Source organism: Meles meles, chromosome 10, assembly GCF_922984935.1.
Source record: "Meles meles chromosome 10, mMelMel3.1 paternal haplotype, whole genome shotgun sequence".
NCBI lineage: Eukaryota > Metazoa > Chordata > Mammalia > Carnivora > Mustelidae > Meles > Meles meles.
In genome coordinates, this window is record NC_060075.1 from 27,614,307 (window position 1) to 27,636,554 (window position 22,248).

Consider the following 22,248-nt stretch of genomic DNA (forward strand, 5'->3'; position numbering starts at 1 on the left):
AGACAATCAATTTCACAGAATACCAACGTCAACCAAATTTAATCTCAGACCGTGATAAAATGAGACAAAGCAAGGCCACTTTTTCATTTTGTGCAAACACAAATATAAACAAGGTCAGTGTGCCACTCGTAAAATACCAAATATCTCTCTGTCTTGCTGAATGAGTGACTGCTATTTTTTACCCAATTATAGACATGCACATCCTTTCTGACAACATCCAATGTGGAGCAGACTTCCATGTTCTTGGGCCCTCTGTCAGATGACCCAACTAAAACCGAAGTTCTATCACAGGCTCTTCCTGATACTGTTGTACCGTCCCAGTTCCTCGCGCGGGACGTTTTCCCCTGTTGTAACGTGTAATAAACCCAACCCATTTAACTGGAGGTGTGTTCCTGGTGATCTTAGGGGCATTGACACCTGTGTGAAGGCAGTACTTAGTTCTGAGGCAATATTTATTGAGCACCTTCTATATACAAGGCCCACCCTAAGTACTAACAAATAATAGTGAACAAAGTAAACAAAAACCCTTGCCCTCACAAGGCTTAAATCTTTGCAGGGAAGGAGACAATAAACAAGATGAGTACATAAAATATATAGTACATTGGAAGGTGGTAATGGCAAAGAAAAAAATAATGCAGGGATCACTTTAGATGGGAAGGCCTCACTGATCTGAAAGAGAAAAGGAGTAAGCCTGAACGATGTCTGGGAAAGCATCCTGGGATGGGATGGAAAGAACGCAGGTGCAAAGGCCCTGAGGCAGGAGGATGCCTACCATGTGTGAAGAACTTCAAAGAAACAGAAGAGACAGAGAGGTAAAAGAGAGGGTCTTGTAGGGCCTTGCTGGGACTCTGGCTTTCACTGTAAGTGAGATGGGAAAGAATTAAAGTTTTGAGAGAAGAATGACCTGGTCTGCATTGGGTTTCCTGGATTCCTCCGGCCGCTGTGTTTAGGCAAGCCCAAAAAGGAAAGGGCACAAGAGAGAAGCAGCAGGAAGCCTGTCAGGAGGCTCTTGCAATAATCCAGGACAGAGATGAGAGTTCTGCAACCCAGATATTCAGAATTTCACAGTATTTTTAACACACAAGAGAAAAATAGTAATATTATAAATCTATAAATTAATCCTGCTAGTTTTGTTTTAATTTTGATTGCAACTCTAAATTCTAAATAGAGGGAAGACTCTGGGAAGGCTTTTAAAAACATACACACCCATCTCTCTTTTTTTTTCTTTAAAGATTATTTATTTATTTATTTATTTGACAGAGATCACAAGGAGGCAGAGAGGCAGGCAGAGAAAGAGGAAGGGAAGCAGACTCCCTGCTGAGCAAAGAGCCGGATGTGGGGCTTGATCCCAGGACCTTGAGACCAGGGCCCATGCCAAAGGCAGAGGCTTTAACCCACTGAGCCACCCAGGCACCCCACACACCTACCTTTTTTTTTTTTTTTTTAATGTTTTATTTATTTGACAGAGAGAAATCACAACTAGGCAGAGAGAGAGGAGGAAGCAGGCTCCCCCTGGAGCAGAGAGCCCGATGTGGGGCTCGATCCCAGGACCCTTGGATCATGACCCGAGCCGAAGGCAGAGGCTTTAACCCACTGAGCCACCCAGGCGCCCCACACCTATCTTTTAATGTATTGGTGGAAGGAATTAATTTTCCAAATCTACAATTCTTCTGTTTCTTTTTTTCATGATATTGAGATTTTGCTATCAAAACCTTTAAGATGCCAAGTGTCTACCCCCAAATCCATAAGATTTGAAAAGATATCCTGAAGGTCATGAACCCTAAATGGGGATCCCAACGAAGCCCATTTTGGGGGAAATTTTAAAAGGCTATGTTTTATCTCCAAACCTTTAAGGAAAGTGTTGACCAAAGTGATATTTTGTTACTAACAATAAAAATATATGCATAAATATTTATCAGAATGGAAGCTACAGCAGAGTCACTGAGTTCAAAGCCATACTTTCAGCTCTGCAGAACTAATTGCTAACCTGCTTTCTCATAAAAGCTCGTTAAAGCAAACGCCAATAATAGGCTTCCGTTTTTTCCTCTGAAGGATGTTACTGCCTTAGTCTGGTTGTCAATCAGTGTCTTATCCTGATAGTTTGTAAGTTCTTCTCTCATGAAATATCAATATTGTGAAAGCTGCATGTTCCAGCAGAAGAGAAAATATACTTTACTGGATAGAAGTTTCTTAATTAAGTTTTTCCCATACATTTTTATTAAAAACTTAGTGCCCATTGGTTTATAATATAATCCACTAGATGATAATATCCCTTTAAGTCCCCAAATTCATCATTAGGTATTGAGTTTTATTATAACTCTATTTCATGCCATTATCAAAGAAAACTGATGTCCCTCCTTCTGAACAAATTTTAAAACTACGGGATTATCTGGATTGTATAAAACTGCTTCCTTTCCCATCTTACTAAAAAATGAGCTTCAGTTTTGTTAAGGATATAAAAATGACTACGTCTGTGCCACTTGTGCGAATGGAAAATTCACTCTTCCGTGGCAAAGGCCATGATTTTTATGAAACAAGAACAATTTCCGTTTTAAGGAATGTGATCTGAAAGAGAATATAATTGTCCTTATGCAAGAGTATATACTTAGTCTTTGTCAAAAAGTATGACTTTCCTTTAGGACTTGAAATTTCTTGCAGCCAAGATCAACAGCTTTCTTGGAAAAGCACCCAAAGTCTTAGGGACCACATTTTGAATAAAATGTTCCCTCTGTCAACCTGTTTTTAACTAAGCTCCTTAAAATAACATTAAGTTGATTTGATTCTTCAGGTTTCTAATTAAAGTTGTTGAACTGTAAAGCAATCGGGTGGTTTGTGAAATGTTACTTAGGTCCTTTCAATGGCCACAGTCAAGATAGTAACTGAAAACACCCCCTTCCTCCAAGAGATGAGCCAAGCCGTTGGTTGGAAGAGCTGGGATACCAGGCAGGGTGAACAGACGGAAAGTAGGATTGCAGAGCGAGGCCGAACCTTAGGCCTGAGGGCCGCAACCATATTTAAACAGGAGACTTGGATCTGGATTCTCCGGATACTAGATGGGACTGTCAGGGTGCGAGACGGGAGCAGAAGGGCAGGCATGTAAGAGGCCAAAAGTTGTAGCCAGATCACAGTGTTTTAATAGAGTGTAATGGCTTAATTTCATTTTCTGCCCGAGTCCTGACAGGAATACCTTGGGGGAAACTGGGGTTGGCCTGGTTTTGCAGCTGGCACCCATCTCTCTGTACAGCAGACATATTCTAGCAATGCAAACCTCTGAGCAAGGTGACATGTACAGGCACAGACTCCAGATTGTTTGTAATGAGGAGAGAGTAAAGAACTAGGGCGCATTCCCGACAGAAACAGAAAACTGGACACTTCTATCCGAATTATAAATGCATACAACTTTTCACCTAGAAATTCTGCTTCTGTGCTATTCACTGCAGCATTGCCTGTAAGTACTAAGTTTGGAGACAAATGGCCATTATCAAAGAAGTGGCTCAGCTGTGAACTTCCACCCAATGGGGTCTATACAATTACAGCAGGGGGGAAGGCTGCCTCCACACACTGATGCGGACCCTCACCAGACACCATAATTATTCTTTAAGGTATATGTATATGTTTTACCACACGTATTCATATGTATATTTAACATTTTTTAAAAGCAAGATGTGTATGGGAAGCTGCCATTATTTTTTGGAGAAGGAGATATATTTGTATTTGTGTTTATATTTACGAGCATGTATGTATGTAATTTGCTGAGGAATATAAATAAATAAATATAAGTATAAACAAACTAAGGAATATGTCCGGAGTCCGGAGGGACACTCAAGAATTGATGATGTTGCTTTCCTCCAGGAAGGAGAGCTGGTGGCTGAGGGAAAGAAGTGGAAAAAATTTCTTTTGAGTGGCAACTTCTGTTAGGATTTTGTCCTATGTTGATATAGCAGTCATCCAAAATGATTATTTGAATTAGAAAACAAATCGAGGAGCGCCTGGGTGACTCAGTGGGTTAAGCCTCTGCCTTCAGCTCAGGTCATGATCCCAGGGTCCTGGGATCCAGCCCCATATCGGGCTCTCTGCTCAGCAGGGAGCCTGCTTCCCCTCCCAACAGCCTGCCTCTCTGCCTACTTGTGATCTCTCTCTGTCAAATAAGTAAATAAAATCTTTAGAAAACGAATGGAGTTCTCTCGAAACAAAAAAAGAAGATCCAATTTGATTCTGACCATTAGGCATCAGGCATGGCTTCCTGCAAAGGTAACGTCTGAATTGGATGTTATTACAAAGATCATTTTTTTTAATAAAGTTAGTTGAGAAAATGCTATGCTTTTCCAAAATCTGGCGAGAAAAGCCCTCTTCAAGAAATAAGCCCCCCCTCCTTTTTTTTCTTTCTTTTTTTTTTTTTTTTTTTTGGTAGCTGACATGAACACCAGCAGCCAGAGCTTTAAGTTACCACTCTATTCTGACATGCGGATATTAAGAGCTAATTATAAGGTTGGTTAATTATCTGTGGTAAAGAAGAACTAATAGTAGTTAATGGTTTTGTAGATATTCAGTAGAAACACAGAAGATAGGCTTGAAGAAATCGATTAGTATTATTACGTACCACAAAATGTGGTGCACAATATGAGTGTGTTATTTATTACAAGTGGAAAGATACGCCATAGAGCAATAGGCCTTCTCTGGTTGCAAACAATGCAAAACTCTAGTTAGAACAATAAAAGTTCTTGGAGGGATCAAATACGAAAAAGGTGCTTTGGTTTTTCTTCTTTCCTTGCCTATATATTAGTTTTGGTAATATAACCAACCTAATTTTAAATAACTCAGGTAGCTGCATTTTACCTTTTCAACTTGATCATTTTTCCTTGAATTTTCTTAAGCACTTCGGTTCCATTGTATTTCATCCATTATCTTTCTGACAAAGCTGAAATTCTGATGTTTGTTTTTTAATTCTTCAAATGTTCATGGCATTATTTTTACTTTTTATTCTTCCTCTCACTTTCCTCTAGTAAATCCTTTCTCAACTTTTACTGCTCTTTTAAAAATTCTGTCCAACTATCCTTCTGTGTTATTTTACAAGACAAAATAAGGAAATTTCAACATAAGAGAGGCAGTATAAAGCCAAGGTTAAAATCTTCGACTCCGTGGCTAGTTACCATTTAACACACTGGAAGAAGTTCCGTGGTCTCACCTATTCGGTTTTTATTTTTATTGTCTCAAGTGGCCTTTCCTGTGTGTCTCTTTGGGGGTGATGATGATAAATAATGATAGCATTTTATAAATCCAAACACAGTATAGACGTCTATTTTCGGCCTATGAGCTGAAGTCTTGGCCGTTGAAAGTTAAAATTTAGTTCTGATCTTTAAAATGTATGAATGTGGGGTGGAAACTTGCCCACCAGCTGTTCCCTCCCAACTCTCTGCAGCTCTGTAGCCCTCTTGCTGACCCTTTTCACACAGGACAGATTTTCTACCCAAGATGTCCATCTTTCTGGATTGGACTGCTCTCTGAACATCTCACCCCTATGGTCTGATCTCCTGGTGCTCAACTGAATCACACCTGAGTTTGCAATGCCCTTTGGCTTTGCAACTAATGTTTCCTACCTGAAATCTTGCTATCAACCATTGCTAAACTTGATAAACTGCCAAACTCATCAAAATTAAGTTATCTGAAAAGATTATGGCACATGAAGAAAGTAAGAGCTGGTGAAATTGTTTGCATGTATTTTTCTTCAGTCTTTAGGTGTGGATCTTGTATAATGAGCTACAGGGCTATCTCACAGCTCCTTCTAAGGCACTAGGCTTTCACTCCAGGTACACCTGCTGAATGAATGATGAGCTCTTGATTGCAACTAACTGTGCCAGTTAGGCTAATTTCCATCAGGTTTGAATAACAAATAGTATATATTATTGTGCAACCAAGTGGATTATGCTTTCTTTTTTTTTTAAGGTTTTATTTATTTATTTGATAGAGCACAAGCAGGGGGAGTGGCAGGCAGAGGGAGAGGGAGAAGCAGGCCCCCACTGAGCAGGGAACTATTCCACGGCTCTATCCCAGGACCCTGAGATCATGACCTGAGCCAAGGCGGAGGCTTAACCGACTGAGCCATCCAGGCACCCTTATGCTTTGTTTCTTAATAAAATAACAATAAACTGTTGAAACACCAAATATATAACTAATCAACAATTTGCATGCATTTTAAACAGATCGTTAAAGAAAGCGTTCTCTACTTTGGTTGCCCATTCACAAGAAAGGAGAACTGTGTTACATTTGGATGTTAGTAAAGAAAGTTGAGTTTCTGCATTAACAATCATCAACAATAAATATGGCGTAAATACTTCTTTATACGAAGACTTTCTAATTTCTTAAAAATAAGTTTATTTATTCACAGCCATTAATTGCATGCAGTCTAATTATACAAACCATGTAACTTGAAAATATTAGGAAATAGTCTTTAATTTCCAAATATAACCTTGAGAGGGTCCCCTATCACAATGAGGAAATGCAGAAATGTTCCGGTTGCAGGTTCTGAGTGGGACTAAAGATGCAGCAGGGTTGTTCTGGAATGCCCATGACAGAGACAGAGCAGTCCCAGTCTAGAATGGTAGCCAGTTCTTGAGCCATCCAATAGAATGTGTCTAAAAAATAGTGCTCCTTGAAGAGTAGTATTTTTCAAGTATACTTGATAAGAGGGAACATGGAATTCATTCATTTGGACCTATTATGAACACTGGACCTGTGCTCAGGTGAAAGGCTTCATTCAAAAAGACAACTGGAGACTGTTCCTGTTAGAAATTCACAGCATCTACACTTCCATTTTACATAGAAAAAGTCAAGGAATGTGCTAAACTAAGGAGACTCACATTTCAACAAACAAGTAATTATAGATGATGATGTACGTATAAATAGAACTTCACTAAACTTGATAAAGCTTTTTTGGACAAAGAATCCGGCTCACAAAGAAGTCTATTGCTAAGAAGATATGGTATGTATTATAATTCTCAAAAAAAAATCATGAAGAATATGAACCCTGAGTCTCTACACATGAATTTTTTATAACTTAGTTTCTAATTTTTCTTAACTTTCTCCCTTTCACACCATTTCAGCTCTTTGCTTGTGACTCTACTTATATGTTAAGAATCTGTGAATACCTCAGCAAAGTATCTTCCTTCCAGCATCGAACTGGGTCCTAATTTACAGACAAGGCTGACATAAATCATATGACTAAACGTTCTTAGCTGTTACTACATCAGTATCTATCAGTAAGATAAGTATCCCAATCAGCTATGGTTCTAGATTAAAGTTAGTTATTCAGGAGCTGGCAAAGGGGTTTAGAGACACCAAGTTTTATTGCCTACGCTACCTTACTCTACTCAAAATTTTTCAGATCTTTCACCTTACCTTTGATATATGTAACCACTGAAGTAGACTTTTTTCTCCTTCATTTGGAAATTTCTTGACTCTAAGATTTTCTGTCTCCAGATTCAACGGTTTTAGATTTATCTTTCTTATATTATTTTGGTACTTGCTCTTTCTTTTCTGGAAAATCTAAATCTATCTACCTATGTATATATCTTCTTCCCAATTACTGAGAGATTTACTTATTTGAAGTGACTGTTGATTGTCATTTCTAAGTATTCAGTCCCATTATTAGTGTTTGGAAAGAAAACTCAAAATCTATTTATATGACAAAAAATCCATTTTCTGAACCCTTTTAAATATCCTATATTTCCCAAAAACTGAATTTCCTTTTCTGAATAACAGTCTTCTAATACTGCCCGTCATTGTAGATATGATAACAATGGAACATATCTTTAAAACTATCCTTCACTGGGGCGCCTGGGTGGCTCAGTGGATTAAGCCGCTGCCTTCGGCTCAGGTCATGATCTCAGGGTCCTGGGATCGAGCCCCGCATCGGGCTCTCTGCTCCGCAGGGAGCCTGCTTCCTCCTCTCTCTCTCTGCCTGCCTCTCTGCCTACTTGTGGTCTCTCTCTGTCAAATAAATAAATAAAAATCTTTAAAAAAAAAAAAACAAAACTATCCTTCACTAAAAATTAAGCAAAAATAAAATATCCAATAAAGAAATGCAATTACATTCTAAAGATAACGATTTAGGTGTATAAAGTTAACTTGAGGAATTCCTCACAACTATGTTACAAAAAATATCAAAGTTGTGGTGCTCTCTCTCCCGTGGCTTGTTTACACTTAGTTTTCTAATCTACTCCAGAGAATACATTCTGATGCTATTGTAAGGTAAGTATGCGGTTATGATAACGAACATATTGCAAAAAGCTACTTTTCAAAGAAACTGTGCTTGTAGAGGAGAAATGGAATAAACCTCGAAGGAGAATCAGTTTCAAATACCAATTTACAAAAAATAAAAAACTAACTGAAACTTAACTTATGTCTATCATTGACAAATATATTTTGTAGAGTGTTAGGTTCATAAAAGCAAGCTCACATTTTGAAAGGTAAGCTACTTGCAAAGTAAATAAAGTTAGTCCAGAAAAGAAATTGGGGTATTCCAAGAAATAAAACAAATTACTTTTTCTTTTAACTCCCCTAAGAAAACATATTTCTAAAAAACAGTCCTTACATTTTTTCCAAGAGAACAAAAAGTATATTTACCTTTGCTTTTGTTTGCTCCTGGCCCTTTAGTCACCTGATGCCAAACAGAGGTTGAGTGGCAAAGGATGCCCTGTGGTAGTTCAGAGAAACATGTCATTACAGGGGTGACTCAATCCTCCAAGTTAAACTGGAGGCTTGCATTAAATCTCTTTATAACCAAACTCAGACTCTTTTAAAAGCATATTGGTAGAAGTGACCATTGCTTTCTGAAAATACCCAACTTAAATTCACTGACTCAAGAAAGAAAACTTTGATTGAGACTTTAGTTGGAAAATAGAGAGGTAAAGAAAACTATATTTAAAAGATTTCCAGATTAAAGAGAAAAAGGGAGCTCAAATGCTATGTCTACTACAATATATATTATTTAAAAAATAGATTCTAATGGCTGTCTCTGATGATAATGGAATAACTAACTCTTAGCAAGGCATTAGCTATCATCCTGAGTAAATACAACATGAATTTACTGGAATCAATGGTTCAAGACGATGCACTAAGCACATGTATTTACTGCATTGTTTTCAGAGTATGCCCTTAGAAAAAATATGATATAAACCTGAAAATAAGAGGTGGTGACATGTGGTGACATGACTTAAGAACTGAAACCAGGGGCACCTGGGTGGCTCAGGGCATGATCCCAAGGTCCTGGGATAGAGCCCTGTATCGGGCTCTCTGCTCAGCAGGGAGCCTGCTTCCCTTCCTCTCTCTCTGCCTGCCTCTCTACTTCTGATCTCCGTCGGTCAAATAAATAAATAAAAATCTATAAAAAAAAAAAAACCTGAAACCAGATGAAATTGAATCAGAAATTTAAATTAAAAAAAATAGTAGAAAGTTATTGCAGAGGTATGAGCTATTCCTTCCTTTGGAGAGAAAAACCCTAAGTGCAGAGACAAGGTACCCAAAAGATCAAGTGTGTTGAGGACTAATTATCAGAGCAATCAATTAAATATTTCTTCCAGTACAGCAGAACCAGTCAGACCATTTAACTCCCCAGAGTATATAAAATGAGAAGTAGCAAAGACGTTAGACCTTTGAACCCAGGACATTTTTTTTAAGTTCATTTATTTACTTATTTGTTTTAGTGATCTCTACACCCAGTGTGAGGCTTGAACTCACAACCCTGAGATCAAGAGTCACATGTTCTTCCGACTAAGCCAGCAGATGCCCCATGACCCCAGGACATTTAAATACAAAGATCTTCCTAGGTAGAGTTCAGAGTTTGGCCAGTGGAACTATAAAAGATGAACTGGTCTCCCTAGTGGGCATGGGGGGATAAAAAAGGAAAGCCTTCTCAGCCCATGAGGAATTACACTCTTCTTCCATGGTAAATTTCTCCTTACTTTGATCATTGTGAGGGTTCCTACTAGACTTGCCTGTTTTCTGTTCACACACTCCACATGGAATCTGACTTGTCAACCTGCCCCAGCCCCTTTCACTGCCTACATACAGTCCATCATCCTGTTCCACATAAGAATCCTGTTGAGTAAATATGCCCAAAGAAATGTGGGGAGGGGAAATCCCTAGGACAGTTTTTCTAGTCACTTAGGTCCTTCATGAATGTAAAGAGATGACCGAGGATCACCAAGCATTTGCTACACATGGACAGTATGAAAGGGCAGAAATCAATAACGTGAACAGCTGATCTTAGAGAAAGTGGGACAGAATAAACTGTCTAACAACAGCTGCAATTTTAAAAATCTAATTGATATTCTCAGACTCAGGAAGCTATCAAATCCACAAACCAAAACAAGCCTATTACAAAAAAGGAGCAATTTCCTTACACACGGTAAAAGAGTTCTTTGGAATTAAAAATACGATGAAGACCAAAGGAGTATTCTAGAAGAAAAGGTGGGCAAAACTGTTACAAAGCAAAAAAGACAAAGACTTAGAATCATGGAAAGGAAAGCAACATCATACAGATCTGGAAATAAGATCCGTTTAATAGTAATTTCGTAAGTGGATAGAGAAAATGGAAGAGAGGAAACCACTGAAAAATAATGAAAGAAAATTGTCCTGAGCTAAAGACAAGAGTCTATATTAAAAGGGAATGTCACAAGGATTTGTAAAGAATATCTCTAATATAAAATAAAGATGACAGGAATTTAGTGAGGACCAGAAAGTATGATTATGACATTCTGTTTCTGAAATGAAGACATACATTCCATCTGATTGTGGTGTGAAACAGTTAAGAGACTGGAAAAAACCAAGGATCTGATCAAAAAGTTTGTGTCCAAATAAAAGGTATTATAATTTTTGAACAATAGGTGATAAGAAACAAAAGTGCCTCGAAGAGACAGTGCCATTGTTCAGGCAAGTCAGGAGAGAAAGCGGTGCTTTTGGGGTTTCTAACAAGGAGTAGCTATCATCTTGGGAAGTCTGTTTCATTTTTAAAGTGATCTGTACTATTTAAAAGCTATTTTTGGGGACTCCTGGGTAGCTCAGTGGGTTAAGCCTCTGCCTTCGGCTCAGGTCATGATCTCAGGGTCCTTGGATCAAGCCCCGCATCGGGCTCTCTACTCAGCGGGGAGCCTGCTTCCCCCTCTCTCTCTCTTTCTGCCTGCCTCTCTGCCTACTTGTGATCTCTCTCTCTCTCTAATAAATAAATATTTTTTTAAAAAAGCTATTTTTTCTAACAGATGTATCCTTTATTAATGTCTCCTGAAGAATTATTGCATAGGAATAGAGTATAAATTTTGATTTTTTTTAAAAGATTTTATTTATTTGACAGAGACAGCAAGAGAGGGAACACAAGCAGGGGGAGTGAGAGAGGGAGAAGTAGGCTTCCTACCAAGCAGGGAGCCTGATGTGGGGCTAGATCCCCTGACCCTGGGATTATGACCTGAGCTGAAAGCAGACTTTTAACACCTGAACCATCCAGGTGTCCCTAAATTTTTATTTTTTTTACAAGAGAAATAGAGAGGTGCATATTTGTCTTTGGATTGGACATAATTGATGACTTCCCATTTTTAAGAGATAGTTTACTAAGTATTACGGTCTGGAAACCCAAAATTATGCGAGTCAAAAAAAATTTACAACAAAATTAAATATTTTTCATAATCTATTTTTAATGAGATTTTTTAAAAAAACAAACTTTTGAAGAATCAGTTATTGAAATGTGGTAATTCCTTGGGTTTTAGTTTCTTTTGCTTGCTATTAAATTTAAGTGACATAAAGTTTAACATTTTTTATTTAGAAAAAAATGATTATCTGTGAATTATAGAATTGGGGATATTTCCTATTTTCTTCTATGTATCTTCTATATGTATTCTCTTTTTTCTTTCATCTACCTTAATTCTTATTATTCTTGGTTATTTTGGATGCGCTGTAAGTTTAAACAGTAGAGAGCAGTGATGTGTATCCTATACTTGATGTATTCATTGATAAGTGGGTAAAATTGCCTATACCTTTCATTCTCTCCATATCTTATTTTCTTCATCTTCAAAATGGTGATAATACTTATTAATATGTGCCTTTTCCTGCTTTAGTGGAGTTCATTACATATCAAAACCTTGATAGAATCAAGTTGAAAACATCCCTGTTAGGATAAGAGCCATTCCTTTTGACTTATTATGGCTTAGTGCCAACTTTGATAGTTGTAAAAACAGTTCTTGTTTGGGCAAAAGCATTGAATGACTGTAATTTCAGCCTTGGTGCAACAGAATACCAACAAAATAAGGGAATTTGGCAAAGAGCCCTCAATTTGAATTATTCTATTCCCCTGCTTCCTTGACTTTTACTCCTCTTGAAAACAAATGAATGAATGTACAAATGAAAAAAATGAGGTCCGAATCTGAGTGTGATCTACGTATCCACACTCTATATGTGGGCCAAGATGAAGTACATAAGAAAGTGCAATATTTGGAAAGTGTCAGACAGTATCCTCCCTAAGCTGAGGGAAATAGTATTTAGGATACTATTAATCTGTTTTGAGATTAATCTCTCTTTATGAAAGACATTGACCTGAATTATAACTAGGTCAGCCCAAGTGACCAAATGAATTTTTCAAATGACTTAACATGCATCAAGAATTCAAAGAAAATGAGTTGCTTAGATACAGTATACTTTAATAACCCAGCAAATATCAAAGAATTTTTTATATAAATTCCATTTTAAAGGGGTCTAATAGGACTCACCATCTGATGAGTATGATTGCCAAATCAATTTCTAAGAGTCCTAGAGATACTCCTGATAAAAACTGAACCCGACAGAATTCAGAATCGATTCCTCTTGCCTTATGACTTGGTATCCTGGGATCACTTGAATTATTTAGGAATTCCCAATCCCTGGAGCACAAATAGCTAGAATATAATGTTTGCCTTTTTAAGCTCCCATGTTATTGTGTGCTCCATATTCCATATGACTTAACTACAAATTTCTCAGTTTGTTATAAATGATTGCAGTCTCAAGAACATTGTAGCAATATTGATCAAATCCTAGTAGATGCTATTGTTTCTATCCAGTTTAAGTGTGTATTTTTTTAAATGTAGATGTTATATCTTATTTGACTGGCTTCCCTCCAGAAAGTTCTATTTAATTATTTAAAAATAAATAAATAAATGCCTTTGCTCAGACTAAGAGTCTGTTACAAAGTTAATGAATGACCTGGTTCTCCACGCCCCCTCCTCTCCGTCCTGCACAAGCCATACTGGCCTTCTAGATGTCCTGAAACACTTCATCGCTCCCCCTTAAAGGTTTTTGCCTTTGCTCTTCCTTATTCCCCATTCTAAGAATGTGGGTGTAGCTGGGCTGTGCTTCCGCCTTCAGGCCATCGCATTAGCAGGCTTATTTGTCTACCTTTATACAATCTCCTGTACTCCACCACAGCCCCTGGTCCCTTCACCCTCCTTTATTATTTTCCACAGCACTTATCTTCATTTGATATATGTGTATTTATTTATGGTTTACTTATTATTGTTCAGTTTCTCACAAGAATCTAAGCTCCACAAGGGCAGGGACTTCAGGGTGTTCACTTCCTCTTCCCAGCGCCCAGCATGAAGGAGGCGCCCCTTAAAATAATCACTCTGGCAAGGACTGGAGCCAATGATCACTTTGGAAAAATTTTTTACTTTAAAGCCAATAACTATTTTAGAAGTAGCTTAAGTGAAAGGGGGAAAAAAAAACAACAAGCATTTTCTACTCTTCAGTATTTCAAAGAAAAATTGACCTTGAAAGAGGAGGTGAGAGAATTCCACAGAATCGTAGATAGGGTCATGCTGAGAAAAACTGATAAATTAAAGTTAGTCATAAGAGCCTTACTATTCCCTCTCAAGAGATCTGAAGAGTGTTGCTGGCAAGATTCTCCGTGCCAGCCATGATAGCAGTGACACACAAATCCATTCTTCATGGCCTTTATTGTCTTCAGTTTACTGGTTGGAGAAATGATGAATCTGAAACTCTTACTTAGGATGTATTTCTTAGTGCTGCTTCCGGGCATGTGGAGATAGGAGGAGGATTCAGGGATTTTTCGGATACATCTTCCATTATTGTGACACAGACTTTGACTGCAAAATTTAGCCGCCGATGTCACATTAACAGCATAATGGCCCAATGGCCCTTGGATAGACTTTTGCACAGATAAGCAGGTCTCCTGTAGGAAAAGTAGAGATCTGTTTAGTTCACTCTCAAAATGTGATTTTATTATCATACAGGTGGTCTTAATACCTGAAGATTTGCATTTGGTAAGGCTGGGGAGGAAGATCTATGTCTTTAATTAGGAATTCATATAAAGAGATATTTGTAGTAGCATCTTAAAAAGATCAGCATTAATATGGTATGGTTATTTTATAAATTTAACTTTCATTGTGAAACATCCTTAACATCCATACTAAATATACACTAATATTACAGGTCAGATAAATTCCTGCCTTAATCCGTATAGGAGGAACCATGGGAAAATCCTAGGAGATTCTTTAATAACATACACTGAATTCTCCATTAGCACTTCAGTGATTTTGATCAATATTAACACTGTCCCATAATTAAACTCCAACTGAATTAAACTCCAATTGAATTAAAGAAGTGGGTTATTTTCTCCATGAGAAGAGGTGTCAGTACTGTGAATCCATCTAGTAAGGACGGAGAGGATTCAAATGGAAAGTTTCAAGGCAGAATAAACTCCTAATGACGGGCAGTTTAACAAGGTGTCGCTTCGGATGGTAACAAGGGCTGAAAATCTCATGTGTCATGTTTTGGTCCAGGGACAGCCGTCTAAGCTAGCCTTGTGCTATATTTAGGAACAAATGCTATTTTTCGTCAGGACCAGACTCCTTATCTGAGGGAGGTTCTAGAACTGATGGAATAAAATAAAAACAAGCAAACCACTGAACAAGAAAGAGAGATTAGGGGAAGACTATAATCAAAGGGAGCATAGAACCCAGGTAAGTACAATCAAGTTCAACTTGGGCATCTCCTGTTCTGCCCCAGTGCTCTTTCTTGACATACCTTCTCCACTCAGCTTCCAGGACATCACCCCCTCCTGGGTTTTTTCTACCTCACTGGATGTTCCTTCATGGTGTCCTTTGCTAGGTTCTGCTCATCTTTCCTACGTCTGAGCACTGGAGAACTTCAGGCTTAATTCTTAGACCTCTTCTCTTCTCCAGCTGTAGTCTCTGGATACACTCACCCCATCTCCTTGCTCTAAATAGAACTCCCCAAAGTGCACTTCCCCAGACTTTGCCTGGGTGACATCTCCACCTGCAAGTCTCACAGGCATTTCCAAGCTGACACACTCCAGTGTGATCTGCTGATCCTCTTGCCAGCGGGCCACTCTGGCAGCCTTCTCCGCCTGAGCATTTGACAGCTTCCTCTCACCTCAGGAGCAAAGCCTTGCGGGTGTGCTTGAGTTACATGCTGTGTGGGAGTGTCTCTAACCAAATCTTAGTGGCCCCTCGTGCAAAAAAAAAAGAGCCCGTTCCTATGTGGCGGTTGTGTGGGAAGAACTTCAAAAGACAAAAATAATTATAAATGTCCCAAATAAATAAAAATTACATTGCCCACTTTGTCTCCTCCCAACCCAGTTTCTCACACCCTTCCTGAAAGCAAATGAACAAAGAAATTGCCCCCATGTTCCTCTTCCCCATACTTAAGACTTAAGCAGGGGGTATGGGGGGGGGGACAAAGGGCAGGAAATGTTTACCTGAATAATAGCCAACGCGTACCTTGCACATCCTGCATCCCAGGCACTGTTTTAAGCGCTTTACGCATGTTATGATGCAGTTCGCATAAGAGCCCAGTGAGAAGATACTATTACTTCCCCCAGTTTACAGATAGAGGAATTGTAGAGTCAATGAGCTGCTCACGGTCACATGGCTAGTAGGTGACACAAAGCACGCAGTGGACCCCAGACAACCCAACTTCCGGCCTCCTGCTCTCAGCAGCTCTTCTGTGCGTGTTCTCATTCATGCCGCACTGAATGAGAGATGGCCCTTTTTATGTGTTATGAGACTAGATGTTTTAATACCTGAAAATGAGACTATCTGTTCATACCTGCAAGTGAAGAAAAGCTGCGGTTCAGAATTTTCCCTTAGGCAGTGTGACCGGCGACCAATAGAACATGTTCAAGTTCAGTTGTGGAAAAATAATAGTTATTTTGTTGGGGGCACTACTACGATCAAGAGCAGATTGTTAATAAAACTTTATATACCTATATTTTTTTCCTCCCACGAGCATTTCTATCTTTGTTGATCAGGCAATAAGGAGCCATTTTTAGAAAACCCATCCCCCTTAATGTGGATGAAATAATATTGGTTTTTAAAATTTACTATTCTTTTTCTTTGTCACATATACATTATATCATTGCATCTACTGAAATCCCTGCAGAACAGGTTTTATTTCAGTACCTTTTTCTTTTTTTTTTTTTTTTTAGTTGGAGAAACTGAGACTCAGAGAGGTTAATTAACTAGCCTAAGATTATACTTCTAGAACATGAAAACTGAATTCTCCCTTAGGGCTGTCTGATTGGAAAACCTGTGCTCTTTCCAGGCTACACTCGCCACAGTGGCGGGTACAGAGTAGGCACTCAAACAGTGTTAGCCCCTGCACTCTTCGAATTTCATTAAAGTCATGGGAACAGATAACCCTTTGTCCCTGATGTAGAAAAGTAAAACAAAAAGCAGTATCTGGAATATATTCAAGATGCTGACAGAGAAATCACGGCTTACCTTCGAATCAGAGTATTCGTATCCTCCCCACAATATTATCCCTGCCGCCCCCAACGCCGCGCTCTCGCCAATTGTATGTACTAAATCTTCCTAGAAAAGAGAAGTATCACAAGTAGTTTCTGCCAAACTCAATTTAGTCATTGACATTTCAGTGATAAGACTCAACCCATCAATTGTGGTTTAAAAAAAAAAAACCACACTGATAATGTTATCCGTGTTTCTTAAACAAAAGACTTGTAGAGCAGAATTAGGAAAGGTAATTCTGTCTTGGATGCTTAGCTTTTGTTTGATAAATATTTATGATGTTCCAGGCAATATTCTAGACACTGAGAATATAAAAATGAAATAAATTCCAGTTCCTGTCCTCAAGGGAGCTCTTTAGTGTGATGGTTGAGACAAACATATAAACAAGTAATTATAATTTGCTGGAACTCTTAACTTTGATGTTATACTACCTGTAACCACTGAACAATAATAATAATAAAAAGAACAAAGCTTGCTGTGATTAAAAAAAAACCAAGTGATTATCGTATAACAAATTAAGTTCCATATTGTCCCACTAGACATATAGATCAGAGGTACTGCTTAATTCTACATGGAAGAGTCTGGGAAATCTTCCTTCAGAAAGCTTCAGGAGGTGAGATTTTAGATGTGTCTTTGGAAATGAGTGCAAATTCATAAGACCGATTAGAGAGGGCAGAATTTTGTGTACAGTAGGAAGAATAAGGGCAGAGGTTCCTATGTAGAAAAAAACCAGTCCATCCAGAGAACTGCCAGGAGCCGTGGTGGTAAAACACAGGGGACTAGGGAAGAAGTGAAGGCATTGGAATCTTTGTATATAGGGAGGATCCAAATGCAAAGAATCTTTTATGTTATTTTAAATTAGTAGGACTAAAGTACAAAAAAAGTTTTAGTACTGGAAAACCCCAAAATTTGCAACTTGGATAGATGTTTTCGGCTGTCACATAAAACATGTATTGGAGGGGGAGGTCAAGATGGTAGGGAGGGACACCAGTTAGGAGGTGATGCACGCTGCTGAATGAGAAATGATGAGGGTCTCAACGAAGGCAATGCCAGTCCTTGTAAAACAGAGGGGACAGATTGAAGAGTGATTTGGAAATGAAGATGGAGATCTCTTAGATACTGGAAAGAGCGGGGAGGATACAAGTGACACAAGCGTGGCGACTAAGTCGATTATAATTTACCAAGACAAGAAACTGAGAAGGTTATGTTCACGATTATAGAGCAAGAACAAAGATGCAGGGCATAAGGGGAGATGGAACAGAGAAAAGATGATAGATGAAGGAATCTGCATTCTTTCCTTCCTTCCAAGGTGTAGAGAACCAGAGATCCAGTGCAAAGACACAGTGTTCAATACTAGGATGAGAAAATGGCTGTGCCACGGCACAGTGTCCCTGCATTATGGGAAGACTCCAAAAACACGAGTGCTTCTGCTCCATAATTTGTGTGGGTAATATAACAAGAAAGGAAATCTTCCTTCTATCTTACTAGCAGTATCATATTCCTTAAATGTAAATCAAGTCTTTCACTTAAGCTGAGAAACTTCTGAAAGAAAATATCAAACAGAGTTGGTATTTTAAATTATTTCTTGTAAAGTTATGGTATTTAGACAATAGGTAAGAAAGATCCATATCATTCGTTGATTGATGAAGGCAATAGGATGTATTAAAATGCTTCACTATAATAATACTCAGATTAATTCTATAGTTTTTGGTAAGTAGAGCATGTGGTCTATTGATTTCTTTTTTTTTTTTTTAAAGATTTTATTTATTTATTTGACAGACTGAGAGAGATCACAAGTAGGCAGAGAGGCAGGCAGAGAAGGAGGAGGAAGCAGGCTCCCTGCTGAGCAGAGAGCTCGATCCCAGGACTCTGAGATCACGACCTGAGCCGAAGGCAGAGGCTTAACCCACTGAGCCACCCAGGCGCCCCAAGGTCTATTGATTTCTGAAGTAGAGCTCAGAGGTGTTACTTAGCCAATAATTTATGTCAGAAGTCTAATAGCACAAAAAATAGCACAAAATAGTTATGAATAAGACTTTCATTAAAATGTGACTCATCTCATTCTCTTGTTTTCTTTCAAGACAAACTATCTAGCTATACGGATTCTTATTAGTTTCTACCATTATAATTATCATTAACAATAATAATAATATTGCTATTATTATTAGTAAGACAATAACACATTATATGCACTCAGTAAATAACTGTGGACTGAATCAATATAACCTCGTCTTTTTCCCAAACGGATCTGAGAAAGTGACATGATTTGAGAGATCTGTTGAGGAATGACTTATGAGAAAACTTTGGTAGGTATAACTGATGTATTCAAATACCTGGAGACCTGACTTCTGAAAGAAGGATTTGATTTATTCTAGGTTGCCCCAGAAGGTTGAATTAAAATTAATGGTATGAAGTTATCCAGGGGCAGAGTAGACTCAACATACTCAAGAACTTTCTGGGAACTAACACTGTCCTCAAGTGGCAGTTTTTCTTCTGGATAGGGAGAGTGCCACGGAAAAGTGCTGAAGCAGAGCCAGATAAGTAAGAATCCATGTTTGGGTGAGATTCGGCACCTCTGAGATCCTCCAGCTTTTGGTCAATATGTTTTCCTCCTAAACATATTGAATGAACATCCCATTAATGAGTAATCCTACATGACAGAATGTCAAGTCTACTCAACAGCATTTGTGTCAGTAGATGTTTATTCTGAAAATTTTGAGGAAGAATTGACGCTGCTTTTAAATGTCATCTCAGACAAAAGCAGTCTAATAAAGTGAGTGGTGTTGTCTTTCCAGTGGCTCTGTGCCTGTGTTGGGCAGTGGAGTAACAGGACTGTGGGCTCACAGGTATGGATGGGGATTTAAGGGTTTTCTTATCTAGCTATCCATCCAACCATTGAAGCCCTATAATAATGTCCTATCTAAATGATAATCTAGCTAAATCTTGAATACTTCCTTGTCTGCAAACTCATTATCTTCCAAACAAGCTCTTTCCCACCTCTTTGTGCCTCCTACTTTGTGTTAAGTCAAATGACAGTATCTATTTACATAAACTATTTTTAAAGTCTTGACACTAGCCACTAGATCACATTGTAGACTCTTCAATATAAAATCAATGGAATTTATGGTATTTTTCAATGAACTTAGTAAAAACATAATGATGCAATTTAACAAGAACTATAACTGCTTAATAATTACCCAAGCTTTGTTCTGTATGTTTTAGATTTGAAAAATTGCTATTACTCTTCCCTATTAAAAAGTGGATTCTGAAATTTCTCCAGGGTTAAAATTAATCTGTTGCATCATTGAACTCAAGCTTGATCTTTTGCATCACTTAACTCAAGGGGTTTCAGGAAACCCCTAAAAATGCTAAGCTGATAAGAATCATCATCTTAAAACCAAGTAAACATCTAATTGTCAGTGATACTGTTTCAGAATTGACTTGACATTTGAAAAAGTATATACCTTTAATAATAAAATAGTATTCTATTATTAAGGGAAAATAATTATACTAAAACTTTTCACAAATTTTGTATAGTCATTGTACTAAATTTCCATTTTTAGATGAGTGTATTTTTTCCTTACCTGTGACAAAGCTTCAATACTATGCAAATAAAATGGTCTGGAAAATATAAAAACTGGCAAAATGTAGTCATGTCTAGCCATTTCAGCAATCCTCATGGCTTCCCTAACTCGATAATGAACAAATTTCAAAGCATTTAAACTTGACTTCAATATTTTATCCAGATATATTGAAGTATAAAGTGCTGTGCTTTTTTCCCATAGCCACTGGAGTTGGTCATTGCGGAAAATTTCATCATTGGGGCATTTACCTGTGTATGTCTGTGGGTTTATTTTATAATCATAATTGTAGCAGTCTGGGTAGAGATAAAAGCCCCATAAACACTTTGGTCTCATTTCTACAGCCAGTGTGAGAGTAGTGTGCATAAAACTCCTTCCGGCATTTTCAAATTCCTGTTGGGCAACTGTATTCACTTTCATTTCTGACCAGTCAGGATGGTGGTTTCTGGTGAAGGCTAAGGAGTAGTTTTTATATATTAGTCTATGACCCCAATTTCTATCCCATTCGGGTTTCCAGCTTTCCCAGTCAATGACAACAAGACCTTCTGATCTCCACCAAGAGACAACATGTGCGATGTCATCAACTGTCTTCTTGAGGTGTTTATAAAGACTCATATTCTGTGGTATCCCTCCATTAAAGGGTTTTCCATCTTGAGAGAAATAAGGATAATACCCTAATTCATTTGGGTAAAATATGGCAATTGTTGATCCCCTCTGAGTCTCGGAGGGATTCGATATAATATTAAATAACTGAAGATTCAAATCCACGTTGAAGAAATGTTGACACTGCATTGTTGGGGCAGCCCAGAAGATGTTGAAAGGCCGGTTCTTGATCACTGGAGCCAGTGCTGGTTTGAGGACTGAATGAGCGAACTTGATCAAGGGCAGTAGCACTCCTAACCATGCCACCCATGGGTTACGCATGGCTTAGAGTTTCCACGGTTCGGCAGTCTCCTTAAAAATAAGAAGAGGGGCAAAAAATTAGACATGATGGAGTCAAATGTCCTTTTCGTTTCATACTGCACAGAGAATAGCAAATGAAGTAAACTCAGTCTGTTCAAGCAGTTCTTTAAATAGTAGACCATTGGGGGGGGGTTAGATTTATGAGGTTTATTTTTTTTTATTTTTAATTTTTTTTAAGATTTTTTATTTATTTATTTGACAGACAGAGATCACAGTAGGCAGAGAGGCAGGCAGAGAGAGAGGAGGGAGCAGGCTCCCTGCTGAGCAGAGAGCCCGATGCGGGGCTTGATCCCAGGACCCTGGGATCATGACCTGAGCCGAAGGCAGAGGCTTTAACCCACTGAGCCACCCAGGCGCCCCGATTTATGAGGTTTATTGATATCTAGGCTAATTTATAATTCCATTTGAACAAAGAAAGAAAAATGAGGCTTTCAAAAAAAAAAAAAAACCACTGGAAATGTGAAAACAAAATCCCATGAATAAGAACTAAAGTTTTCACACAAATCCTCATCTATGCCAAGTCTACTTGCAAGATGTTCTGGTTTTAATTTCCTATTATTCTGACTGCATTGATTTAAACTGTGCTGCACAGACAAAACTTTGGTTTTAAGGGAAACTAGGAAAAAAGAATATGAATGGATTGCCATATCTCCTTCTTGATGACTGGAAAAGTGACCAAGAACATGGCCTGTTGTAAATTAACAAATAATGGCATGTTAACAACTATTAACTGAAATAAAAAAAATAACAATACCAGCAGTAAGCAATACTTTGCTCGCTATTTCAAGTGCGCTGTCCTCAAAGATTTGCTTGTCCACTTGTTTATCTGTTTTGTTTATTTGTAAAGGACAGCAATCACCCTTGGAATTAGCACAGGTTAAAATAGGAAACAGACATGGCAT

General features: G+C 38.2%; 1 protein-coding gene across 1 annotated transcript; it reads right to left on the reverse strand.

Moving 5' to 3' along the window:
- Window positions 1–13,759: 13,759 nt before the first annotated feature.
- LOC123951451 (hyaluronidase-4-like) lies at window positions 13,760–21,307 on the reverse strand. The gene is made up of 3 exons (XM_046020175.1): window positions 20,387–21,307; window positions 16,779–16,868; window positions 13,760–14,206 (listed from the first exon to the last, which is right to left on the reverse strand). Exons 1-3 carry the CDS (start codon window positions 21,305–21,307, stop codon window positions 13,760–13,762), a joined length of 1,458 nt encoding a protein of 485 aa, XP_045876131.1.
- Between the last annotated feature and the right edge of the window lie 941 nt (window positions 21,308–22,248).